General features: G+C 33.7%; 2 protein-coding genes across 2 annotated transcripts; both read right to left on the reverse strand.

Moving 5' to 3' along the window:
• Positions 1-7,874: 7,874 nt before the first annotated feature.
• LOC145755702 (T-box-containing protein 2-like) lies at positions 7,875-9,314 on the reverse strand. Its single transcript, XM_082571952.1, has 3 exons — positions 9,121-9,314; positions 8,611-9,028; positions 7,875-8,495 (listed from the first exon to the last, which is right to left on the reverse strand). Exons 1-3 carry the CDS (start codon positions 9,312-9,314, stop codon positions 7,875-7,877), a joined length of 1,233 nt encoding a protein of 410 aa, XP_082428078.1.
• A 952-nt stretch (positions 9,315-10,266) lies between these two features.
• On the reverse strand, positions 10,267-12,776 carry LOC145754989 (neuferricin-like). Its single transcript, XM_082571174.1, has 5 exons — positions 12,497-12,776; positions 12,088-12,264; positions 11,767-11,907; positions 11,489-11,675; positions 10,267-11,420 (listed from the first exon to the last, which is right to left on the reverse strand). The coding sequence occupies exons 1-5, from the start codon at positions 12,684-12,686 to the stop codon at positions 11,198-11,200; spliced, it is 918 nt and encodes a 305-aa protein (XP_082427300.1). The 5' UTR covers positions 12,687-12,776; the 3' UTR covers positions 10,267-11,197.
• Positions 12,777-12,885: the final 109 nt, after the last annotated feature.

The raw sequence follows: 12,885 nt of genomic DNA on the forward strand, positions 1-12,885 counted from the left end.
TACAAAGCACCCCTTACCAACATTATCCGTTGCCTGCCTTTTCTAATATATCTTATAGTACAAGTTTACTTGACCAAACTGTCCCATTTTCTGGCACGCAGTTTAATATTAGCCACGTCGGCTTGAATCCTTCATATCCAAACCAAGCCCATTTCTTACCACAATTGTACGAATCTTACTCTGCGCCCTCCTGTTTTACCTTGCCTAATACCACATATTCGAAACCAACAACTAGTCCTTTACAACCTAACACCATTCATCCTGTTTATAATATGCTACATGCAGACACAACGCAATACAAAACAAATTCACAGATTGCTGTAAATAAAATGTACGCTTTTTAACTTTCTGTTTGGTTTATTTTTATTTATTTTTTATTTTATATCTTATATTTCTGCATGTTCGTTTATTTATATTTTGTACATCATTTTGATATTCTTAATAATAAAACCTTTTACAAAACTAAAGCTTATTTACTCTTGTTTAATTTATAACTAAGCAAAACAACTGCTTTTCGGCAACAAACCGGCATACTGCAATAGGCCTGAAATACTTTAAGTTTAAGCTCCTAAAACGCATAAACTGCTCCAGGTTTTTCACAACTTTTTAAAGGAGTTGTGAAAAGCTTGGTTCAATAATGTTTGTTGTTTTTTATATACAGTGTATATATAAGCAGGTGGCTCATGCTACTCTAAAGTTAAGTTACAATTACTGTTAACAAGTTAACACAACGTTTTTGTATTACCCTACAATTTTTAGATAACATTACTTGTCTTTTAAGTTAAACGGCAGATCGATTTTTCTTTTTAATTTTTATTTAACACAATTGCACATAATTATAAACAATAAATAAGCAACAAAAATATTAAATCAACAAATATTTAGCAACCAGAAGGACTTGTTTTTAATAGAACATCATCGGTAAACTGAGGCATATCATAATTAGTTTGAGACCATTGCAAAAAGGGATTATGTGCATCTTTTGAGGTGTTGTAATCCCCGTTTAATAGAGCTTGGTTATCTACTTGGCCTTGGTATGTTGTTGTTGAATTGTTTGAAAACTCAGGTAAATGCTCTACGTCATCAGCTGGAGAAATATTCTGAAAATGCAAGTTACTTTCAGGAGAAGGAAAGTTATTATGCAAACTCGCTGGTGTTGTGTTAACGTTGGCTCCCTCTGTAACTTTCGCGTTTTCAGAATCTGGGTTGGGTAAGGAAGTGGACGCATAGCCTTCGTCATTGGAAGTTACTTCTGGTGAGCTATGGAACCTTGTAGTTTCACAAATATTGAGTGACTCTTGGCTTACACCGTTTAAAGTTTCGATAGGTGGATTGGAGTCGTGTGAAGACAAGGGTGATGAAGTAGATGGACTGAAACTCGTTGTTGAGTTCGTCTGTGGAATGTAAAACTGCTGACCATTAGAAAATGACGAGTCAACGCTATTTTCAATAGGAATAAATGATTGTTGATCGTAAGAGGTTAGACCAGTGTAGGTGGATTGAGTGTTGTTGAATGAGGAACTGCCAAAGCTTGGGTTTGTTGATTGTGCCTGATTGTAAGTTTCTCCTGATTGATAAGCCGTGGCTATGGGAGCAAAGTTGGTCTGCTCGTTTGTGACAAATTGAGGCTGATATCCCGCATTTTCATATTGATTGCTTGAAGACACCAGAGGTTGAAACGAACTTGAATTTTGATCGTTGTATGAAACTGGGACAAACTCGCCTGAATTTGAAAACTGGTTAGGAGACGCTTGGGGTCTGTCAAAAAACTGTGGTTGGTAAAGCCCATTCGATTGATTCGCAGGTGAAAATTGCGGTTGGAAAATTGCTCCAGATTGGTTGTTTGGTGATATTTGATGGGGCTGAACCATCGTGTTTGGGGAGCTCTGGGGCTGATAATAAGTAGGTTGTAAGTTACTGTTCACTTCATTTAACGGCATTAAGTTTTGACAGTAGTTTGAATATCCGAAGCCATTCGCACCGACGGTCAGTTGTTTGTGTGCTTGATAAGGCGTCCATTGAGTCTGTGACGTCACGGTCGGTGTTTCGGTGACGTCATTTTTCCATCGCTTGTGAATTTGTTGAAAGGCGGCCCCCATTGTAACGCTTTTGTTGCTTTCGTACATTGACGATTCGGTGGCAGAAGCAATCTCAAAATTTTTAGTTTTTCCTCCGTTTGATCGAAAACCTCTTGCAAATGGATTGTTTTCAATTTTCAATTTAGTAACCTGAAACAAAAATTTAAGAACTTAGTTATTTACCATATTACTAAAAACGAATTATATTTAAGTAGAAACATAATAAAGGTAAATGTGTAATCAACTAATTACCTCGTGGTTTTGATAAGCTGTGACTGTGATAAACTTGGTTTGCGGGAACTCAAAACTTGACATTGGTTGAAGATGGAGGCTGCTGACGTCATCGGTTCGAACCACGTGGATACGAGTTTGGTATCGATGCATGGAATGAACAAAAAACTTTCCGTTTGCTGAATTGCCGCAGGAATTTGTAAGTTTAACTTTATGAAAAGTAACGATGTCTTTCATCCATTTTGCTCCGTTGCAAGGCGAGTTGGGATGAAGATAAAATCTCTGAGGAACTTGAGGTTCTCCTCTTCCGGCCACAACCCATTCTCCTTGTTGAAACTTGTATCGATGTTGATCAACACTGACAACATCCATCAACACACAATATTGAGCGCTCGGGTTAAGACCTTCCAATTTAATTCGATAACCAGGGAACATACGTCTAAAAATTAAATTATTTTTTGATTAATAATTTAAAAAAGATATTTAACTAATTTAAAACGTATGAAGTTTGTTTCTACTCATGTGCCAAATAAAACAGTTTTCTTACCTTCCAGTTTTAGTGACAATCATCTCGGTTTGCGCTTTCGAAAATTTTTCCCACAGTTCTCGGTCCTGCAGATCGACACTGAGTCCAGAATGAAGTTGAGATTGGTCGACTTGTGAGTCAGTGACTTGATGAAAATTTGTTGAATTAGAAATATTTGACGTTACGCCATATTCGTTGCAATTGGTATTCGAATCTAAAAAAATGCACTTGGTTAAATACGTGTGCTAAAACTTAAGATATTATATAACATCAAATTTAAAAAACTAAATTGTTTAACTTACCTAATCTTTGAACTCCGTAAGCCTCTCCATCATTCCACTGTAGTGAGTTGTAACTATTAGTATTCGAATGCTCAATACTATTATACAACGGGCTCGGGACTAAACCACCTTGGCCAGCTGAGGCCTGATGCCAGTTTGCAGATGACTGTGGCATTGGTAAAGTGTTTGCCATAATAAACTCTTTGAATAATAGTTCTATTTATAATTAAACGTTGATGCTATTGAGTAAATGCTTTAAGTGAACAAGTAATAAACGAGACTGATGCTGGATTGGCGTGTGGCAGGGTCGTTTTATAGTCGAAATCTTTTTCTTTATCAGGCTTTGATGTTTAATGAGTCATTAGGAAAGACAACTGTATCCTAACGACCGCTACTGATCATGCAGCGACGTTAGATCGAGACCTTGCTTATCTGTGTTCGCCGATTCCTATCACCCCCTACCCCGCCGAGCCTAATTGAGCCACGCTTCATCAAGACATGTTCATCGCACCGGGATATCGAACTTGAAAGAAGATTCGAACTTGGAACTTATTTTTTACGATCTGTCGAGTTATGTTTTGGATATCCCATTCTTTTGTATGGAAAGGAAATTGCTTTATTGACCAAATATGTCGCAATTTTTGTTGCAAAGTTTGGTATTATGTTTTCATAGAGCAAGTTTTTTAAATACTAAATATGAACGCTTGCATTTAATCATAACAGCAATTAACCTAAGTTATGTTTCTGTAATCCCAATTTTAAGTGTAACTTAACAAAGCATGAGTTTAAAAACTCGAAACAATAAATATGTTCAATTAAAGATTAAGCCTTTTAAGTAAAAAAACCTGTTAAATTGCCATACAAAACAAGTAACAAAAATTTTGTTTTATCTTTCATTTTTTTATGAATGATTTTTGTTGCAGAAAACACAACATATGTGTGATAAATAATGGTGAAAAGCCGTGCAGGAAAAATACCCACAGTTTTTTATGAACAAAAACTTCAATTTAGCTTCCTTTCTATTTCTTTGTCTTTGTTAAAACAAAAGATAATTAGCAAATGTGACAAAATATGGAGTTTGTAAAATTGCAAGACATTGGAAGTGACAGAAGTTTACTAACTTCATCATATTTTAAAAAAGAAACACAATTATATCATCATATTAATATTTTTTTTATTATCATAACTTAAGTTTATCATGTTGGTTTATATTTACAAGGCGTACAAAACATGGTCTATTATAGTTTGTCAAGATTAATTTAATATTGAACCAATGTTTACATAAATATGCATCCAATAATATTTAAGTATTAAATTTTTAGTTACTCCGTTTATTAATTCTCCGAAACTTTGTAATCAAAGAATATCATTATCGTTAAGGTAATGAGCCCGCGCAGTAGGAACTGGCGTGCGTCGCGAGCAAACATTCGATAAGAAATTGACGACAATTTGCTCGGCGGGAATGCGCTTTGGAATATGGCAGTTGTTTTGTCTTTAATTACCCTCATTAGCCTTCAAAGAAAACGTGATGTATTCGATACATTATAAAACGACGGACACGCGTCACTTTTTCATTACAATTTGCAATCTCTTGCTTGATACATCTCAAACAGAAATACAAATTTTATATTACTTACTATTTATTGACTTATTCAAATTTAATCAATATGTCGAACGTTGATATTTACAACAATGTGTCATCAAACGCTAGACAACCAGTCGTTACTCCATCAGAAACTTGCATTAATGTTGAATTGCAAGATCAAGAATTATGGAAGAAGTTTTCAAGTGCTCAAACAGAAATGATTGTAACCAAAGGCGGAAGGTAAGTTCTGAAATAAAATGTTTTTGCTAGTCAAGGCTTAAACACTTACTAAGTTTAGTTTACCGTAACTTATTATTCGCAATAACAAATATTATTTTAATTTTAGACGAATGTTTCCTGGTTACCGAATTAAGTTGGAAGGTCTTAACCCGAGCGCTCAATATTGTGTGTTGATGGATGTAGTCAGTGTTGATCAACATCGATACAAGTTTCAACAAGGAGAATGGGTTGTGGCCGGAAGAGGAGAACCTCAAGTACCTCAGAGATTTTATCTTCATCCCAACTCGCCTTGCAACGGAGCAAAATGGATGAATGATATTCTGACTTTTCATAAAGTTAAGCTTACAAATTCATGCGGAAATTTATCCAATGGAAAGTTTTTCGTTCATTCGATGCATCGATATCAAACTCGAATCCACGTGGTTCGAACTGATGACGTCAGCAGTCTACATCTTCAACCGATGTCAAGTTTCGAATTCCCGCAAACCAAGTTTATCACAGTCACTGCTTATCAAAACCAAGAGGTAGGTTTTAAAACCAAATTGAAATCTTTCTATGTTTAACCAACGTTTAGATTAAAAGTTTTGACGATTTGAATTTAGTATTTATAATTATTTTCTTTTTCAGGTTACTAAATTGAAAATCGAAAACAATCCATTCGCAAGAGGTTTCCGAGCAAATGGCGGAAAGACAAAAAACTTTGAAATGTCCTCGACATCAAGTTGCCCGAAAACCAAAAAAAGAGTCACAATGGGCGCCGCTTTTCAACAAATACACAAAAGATGGAAGAATGACGCCACAAACCCATCTGCCATGACGTCATGCAATTCCTGGTCGTCGTATCAACCAAACAGAAAAATCTCTACCGCTAACCTCCTTCCAAGTTATTACCAACCCACAAACCCGAACCAGTGCGAAACCATTTACGAACCACGACTATCACCAAACTCATGTACGTACCAGGAACCAGTTTCATCGATGGTTTCACCGACCAGCATTTACCAACCACAGTTGTCACACCAAAATTATATAAACCAGTCACAAGTGTCTCCGAACCAATATTACCAACCCCAATTCCAGGCTTGCTTTCAACCACAAACCAACCACAGTCCTAATATGTCTCCTGTTGTACAACAACATTCCAACTACAATGGCTTCCAGCAAAACCAAATGTATCAAACTAGCTATCCAGTAAATAGCCAAGAAAGCACGCGTTTTCCGTTTCCTCCAGTTGCTAGTTACACGAACAATGTTGAACAAAACCAAATGTTGTGGAACAACTATTCCAACACAAATCAATATGTTTTCGAACCGAATTTGACAAACAATACCAACAACTACCAGTTTACTTGTAACAGCACAAGCCCGACCCTCTCGCAGCAATCATTACAATCACCGATCTTTAACCAAACAAACGAACTAGGTAATAACATGACAAATTCTTCAGAGATTTCACCCTTATCTGCACACGAAACGGCACAAGTCTTCTACGCGTGTGGAAATAAATCGAACTTTCGATCAATGTTACCTTCAACAGACGACGGTTACTCGTCCACCAGCCCTTTACAATTAGATAATGACGTAATTGATTTTGATAACCTTGACGATTTATTGTAGCGTTACCTTTTTTCGTTTAATAAAATATCTTTATTATATTTATACCGTCTCCTTTTTGTCTAATTATTATTAAATAACGTACAAATTGTGTTAAATCTGAGTCAACGACAACTACACATAAATAAATATGAAATGCAGTACTACTGTTTACAACATGTTACTAAAGTTTTTAATAAAAATACAAAATTTGATTTCATTTCCTGCGTTGCTGACTTGTCAGAACCAAAATCGAAGCCATACTGGTTGCAAATTACTTTATCCATTTTCTTCCAAATCTTTTCCCGATTTAATGACGTCGTGATATAATTAAACTTAGTGACGTATCCCCTCGCCGAGGAGTTATTTTGCACTGAAAATATAGTCTTATAACACGAACCATGACCTGCACATTTGTTTATGTTTAATTAAAATAAAATGTTGCAAGTCCTAATATGAAGACAAATAGTAATTTGTAAAAATGTTAGGTTGTTTACTTTAACAACTTCTGGATTAAGGTGACCATATGAGTAGTGATATTTCTTTAATACAAAAATATAAATGAAAACTGTTGAGTGTGTGTGGCAACTCTTAAACAGGTAAAAATTTATGTTAGGTATACAAAAAGAGTTGTAATACCTGTAAACGTTTTTAGACTTTGCAACACTTAGCATTTTATAACTTCCGTGGATGGCATCCATAATTTCCTGAAACCCAACCTTTTTTAATTCTTCTAAAACTCATCCTGTTTCTAACAAAAGGACAAGAAGATGATTTGCATAATTAAATCAATACAATGCTAAATGTCCAATAAAGTAGTATCTTTGCTTATTGCAGCTTGAGATAAATGCTTTTGCATTTATAAAGAAACATGCTTAGGAAGAGAGTATTGCAAATTGAGGTAGTTTCGTAAGTGCCAGATCCCTCGTTGAAATTTTGAACGATCGAGTCATGCAGTGTTCCCACTGCGAATTTGGGAATTATACATTTTGTCCCAATAAAGTTTTCCTTTTTCAAAAAATTATTCATGTTCGCTTTTATCCCTAAAATTTTACCTATGCAACTACTACACATACAATAAAACAGATTCCAATTAACTTTTACTAAACCGGTTTTCAAATAAATATTAACTTGTATTATACGAGGTAATTAGTAGCATATAAGAAAAAATTTTGTTTGTGTATGCCTTAGGTTAAACTTAGCTTTAAAAAAACGTTTAAGAACTACTGCAATTTTTAGGTATTTTTGTAATAACAACAAAACGACTTCAACGATTTAAGCACAATATATTTTATTAAATTAAAACACAGTTTGTTTAAAATGTTTACAATTTGCAAATATTAGAATATAGTCAACGTTGAATATTGCGGTGGCAAAAGTTCGCTAAACTCATCGTGAGAATCCTCGCCAGCATTACCGGTTGTGGTCGAATAATAACCGTCATCGGCAGAAGGTAAAGGTGACCGGAACGCTACTGTATTCGAACAATAGCTTGGCTGAACAACGGGACCATTTAAGGCAGGCGTATATGCAACATGTTGGGGCGAACTTAAATCATACCCAAAAGGATAAAAATAGGTCGGCTCGTTTGTTTGGCATGGGTAATGGTTTGCCTGTTGCAAAGGCTGATAAGTTTCAGTGCTGGCATACTGGAAATCTTGAGGTGACGTGTATTGATATGTCGGATGTGTTTGGTAATAGTTAGAGGTATGTAAAACAGGAGGGGAATAGTAATCAAAGCCTTGAGGTGGTGAATTGTATGCATAACCATAAGTTAGATGACTATCTGGGCTTAGTTGTTGGCGCATCATTTTACTCTTGACAGTAAACTCTTCGTCGCAGTTGCGTTTGGAAGATATTTTTTGGGCATTGTTAAAAACCTTTTCTTGATTTAAGTTCTTCTTGCCACCTTTTCGAAAACCACGTGCAAAAGGATTGTTGTCGATCTTAAGTTGTGTAATCTAAATTAAAAGAAGGTTAGGTTAAGAAAAGGCTATAAAATGTTAATCAAACAACATATTGTTAAATAAAACAAGTACTTGCGTTTTACAGTTAAAAAAGTTGAGTTTAATTTACCTGATTATTTTGGTAGGCTGTAACGGTAATAAACTTGGTTTGCGGGAATTCGAAACTTGACATCGGTTGTAAATGTAAGCTGCTGACGTCATCGGTTCGAACCACGTGGATACGAGTTTGGTATCGATGCATGGAATGAACGAAAAACTTTCCGTTTGCTGAATTGCCGCATGAATTTGTAAGTTTAACTTTATGAAAAGTGACGATGTCTTTCATCCATTTTGCTCCGTTGCAAGGCGAGTTAGGATGAAGATAAAATCTCTGAGGAACTTGAGGTTCTCCTCTTCCGGCCACAACCCATTCTCCTTGTTGAAACTTGTATCGATGTTGATCAACACTGACAACATCCATCAACACACAATATTGAGCGCTCGGGTTAAGACCTTCCAATTTAATTCGATAACCAGGGAACATTCGCCTAAAAAAATAAAACAGTTAATACATAATTCAAAAAGGTATTTATTTATTACAAAAGAACTACTTATAATTTAAAAAAGTGCTTATATTTACCTTCCAGCTTTAGTAACAATCATTTCGGTTTTAAGGCCTGAGAACTTGTTCCACATTTCCAAATCTTGTAACTTAACGTTAATTGAAGTATCTGTTTGTTCAAGTTGTTGATTTGAATAAGGGTTATTCTGTTGATCAACAGTTGGAACAAATCTATCTTCGTTCAAAGGTACGCTGTTGTAATAAGAATTCATTCTAACTTACGATGTATTGCTTGCAGTCGTAAAAATACAAATATTCAAAAGTTTGTAAATCGTTTGAGATGTATCAAGCAAGAGAATTCAAACTGTAATGAAATATTGTCGCGTGCCTCTTATTATATATCGAAAACGAATTGCGACAGATTGTTTGAAGTTTAATGAGGGTAATTAGGAAGAATAACGCATCCTCATATCAGTAGGCTTACGAGCTTGATACGCGTGCTGTCTCGAGTGAACTTGGACGCGTGCTGGGTCGATCTGAAGTTCCGATCACCGGGTAATCGCTTCCTTATCATTGTCGACCATTCTGTTTGAAGTTTGTAAGGTAAACAATGGGAATGCGCAAGTGTAGTTGGGATATTTGAGAGGTAATGAGAAATTTTGATAATGATGTTATTCTGACTATTGTAGGATAAAATTGCTGTTACATATTTGCACTACAAAATAACGAACACTAATTTAAGGTATTTTACTTAAAACATGGGCATAATTTTACTTTAAAACATAGATGTTTGCAATGCCTAAAATTAAATCCACGCTACTACGTCGACTTACATCAATGCGCAGTCACCGACAAACGGAAAGAGTATGAGATTTGCAAAACAAAACGTCTAGCGTGTTGGAAAGGCGTTGGGAAAACATTTTTGCTTTACACTATTTTTACGCGAATTCCAACCGTTGTTTAAATTTATACTTTCTGTTGGACTTCTCTATAGAAGGCCTTATGGTATATCGGCATAAACTTGGAACACTTTTGTATACCACCGAGTTATAGTTAACGACTTATCTGGAGGAAAACATATCCTATTCTTCAGACCACAATATGTTAAAATGTTAAGTCAGTTTATGGAGACTTTCGTTAGACATTAAGTTCAAAGAAAACTCTATTTAAAAAAAAATCTATAGCCCCAAAATAAGGCATTAATTTCTATGTTTTTGTTTATTTATAATCTTTGTTAAATTATTAGTTTGTTTAGGCGTTAAAGTAAAACTACAATCAAGCTTACAATTTAATTACGCTCTTATAAATCAGATAATAAAATAGGTAATTAGAAACTAAAACAAAAATTATTCATAAAATTATTCACAAATGCTAATATATTAGCTATGGTTGTTCTTAGATATAAATTTGATACAAAAAAATCAAAAACTTTAATTAAAATATTTACAAAATATATGGCAACAAGCACACAGTTTGGAAGACAGTTGATTTTGTTGCTTTAACAGGAATATAGATTTGTACAATTAATGCATAATACACATATAACGCACTCTAAAGTTAGGAAGACGATATTTATATACACTTTGGGTTCTTACTTATGGCTTCTCTTTATCAATGTTCGGACCATAACAAAAAAAAAGTTTAAAATTTTTTTGGAATTATAAACGTAACTTTTATTAAAATTTTAACACATGTACAAGTGGTAGTGACATAAAAATATTTACAAACAAATTTAGCATATACCTAGTTTAAATTGAACTAGAAAAATATGCCATTCGCTGAGTTACTGCAAAATAGTAGATATACTGGATAAAATTGACAATAAATATATTTTATATATATATAGCTTCAATCAACATTAACATAAATATTAATTTACAAAACAGCTTATATTTTGTGCTAAGTATGTACCGATACAAAATAAATATCAATAAGTCAGTAGTTTAATACTGTTTTGTAAAAATAAACAATTAAAGACCTGACCATAAACTGCAAACCATTTTTTATAACTGATTTTTTTTGACTGCCAAAATTAAAGGCATTTAATATTTAAAAATAAAAAAATTACTTATCACCGCACTAATAGATTTAAAAAATTATTATTTTAAATATCTTTAACTAACTATCTGAACTTACATTATCTTTCAATCTTTGGTTAACTTTTTTTTGGAGGCTTAATTACACAAGTTGGAGAATTAACATCACTGCATCCCCTGTATTCTTTTATGCGAGGGCTGTCAAGATCACCTCTGTTTTTATCGGCATTTTCCCCATTTGAGTCAGGGCCCGTGTTGCGAACACAAGCACATCTAGCCTCTTTGGCACCTGTGGCATGATATAAACGAGGCACCCCCACCCAATCTCGCTTAATGCCCCCACTAAAAATTAAATAAATATTTTAGAAATGTTTTTAAATTTAAATAAATCTTTTAATTTATTTTTTTACCTTTTAACTGTACACCAAACTCTCGACCCTTTAGCAGCAGAAGATTCGGAATTGCACATTGGAAATAGTTTCATATCATTGTCCTTTAGTTTTTTATTTTCCTTTGCGATATCAATTAGTTTTTTGGCCTCTATTAAAGCCTCTGTTGGCTCTCCATGTTCATCGTAAAAATTACCCACCAAATATCCTTTAAAGTAATTTCATTTTAAAGAATGGTCAATTGTTATAAAACTTGTGGTATTTTAACATTAAGACATTTATAAAATAATTTTTCTTACCCACAAAAGTGTAATCATTTGCATAAAATGATTCCCATTCATCAAATCCTAGATATTCATCGGGTTTAAGACCTTCCAGGTTATCAGTAAGTCCTTCATCAGTAAAATCACCAGTTACAAAACCTTTGGTACCATCTCGACCTAGTTAAGAAAGGTAAGTATATATATATTTGTAATCTGATAAATTTTTACATTATCAAGTAGAATTTTTAATTGCAAGTTGCAAATAAAAAATATGCATATGTAATTACCAAAAAAAAAAGAAAAAGCTATTAAGTTAAGATGCAAATTATAAAATTTAAAAAAAAAATTTTTTGCTACCTGCAAAAAATGAATATCCTCCTCCTGGTTGATAATGTTCCTTTCCTTTGTTAACATCATAAATTTTACCCATGAAAGCAATGTATAATCCCCTACTTCCTTCACCACCCCTGTAATATTTCCACAAATGTTCTTTGGTGATAACTCGAGGTTTACCGTCTTTCCTTTTTAGAGGTTCTAAAAAAATTAGTAAGTTATTATTTAATGATCTGTTACAACATATGTGGAATATAGTTGAGGTGTAAAATGTCATTACATTACAGCTTTTATAAAATAAACTAAAAAAATTATGTTTAGTCTTTAAAATTAATCTTCCAACATCAAGAATAAATAATTCAAAAAAAAATAATAGAACTTTGAATTTGCTAAGTATAAATTAATTAATCAAACAAAAATGGCTAATTTTTACCATTTTTTGTTGGAGATGGACTTGGCGTTTCAACTTCTGATTGTTTAGAGATTGCCTTTGGAACATATTTGTCTAAAACATTTAATATTTTGTCCGGAATGTAAGAACGAAAATTAGGATTTGAACCGAAGTAATAAAAGCTTCCTATCGCAACCAACAATACAAAAACGGAAAGTTTTAAAGCTCCCATGTTTAGTTATTATTTTAGCAAAATTTTATGCTGTTTTATGTTGTTATTTCATGTTTAAGTGCAAGTTAAAATCCACGTGTATCTTAAAAACAAAACCCCGAAAGACACTAACTTGCACTTTGACCTCCAGGGTTGCCAATTACTTCCAAAAAAATTAACATTTATTTTTTTGAACTACTGAAGAACAGGAACACAAAAA

This window comes from Corella eumyota, chromosome 6 (assembly GCF_963082875.1).
Source record: "Corella eumyota chromosome 6, kaCorEumy4.1, whole genome shotgun sequence".
Taxonomy (NCBI): Eukaryota; Metazoa; Chordata; class Ascidiacea; order Phlebobranchia; family Corellidae; genus Corella; species Corella eumyota.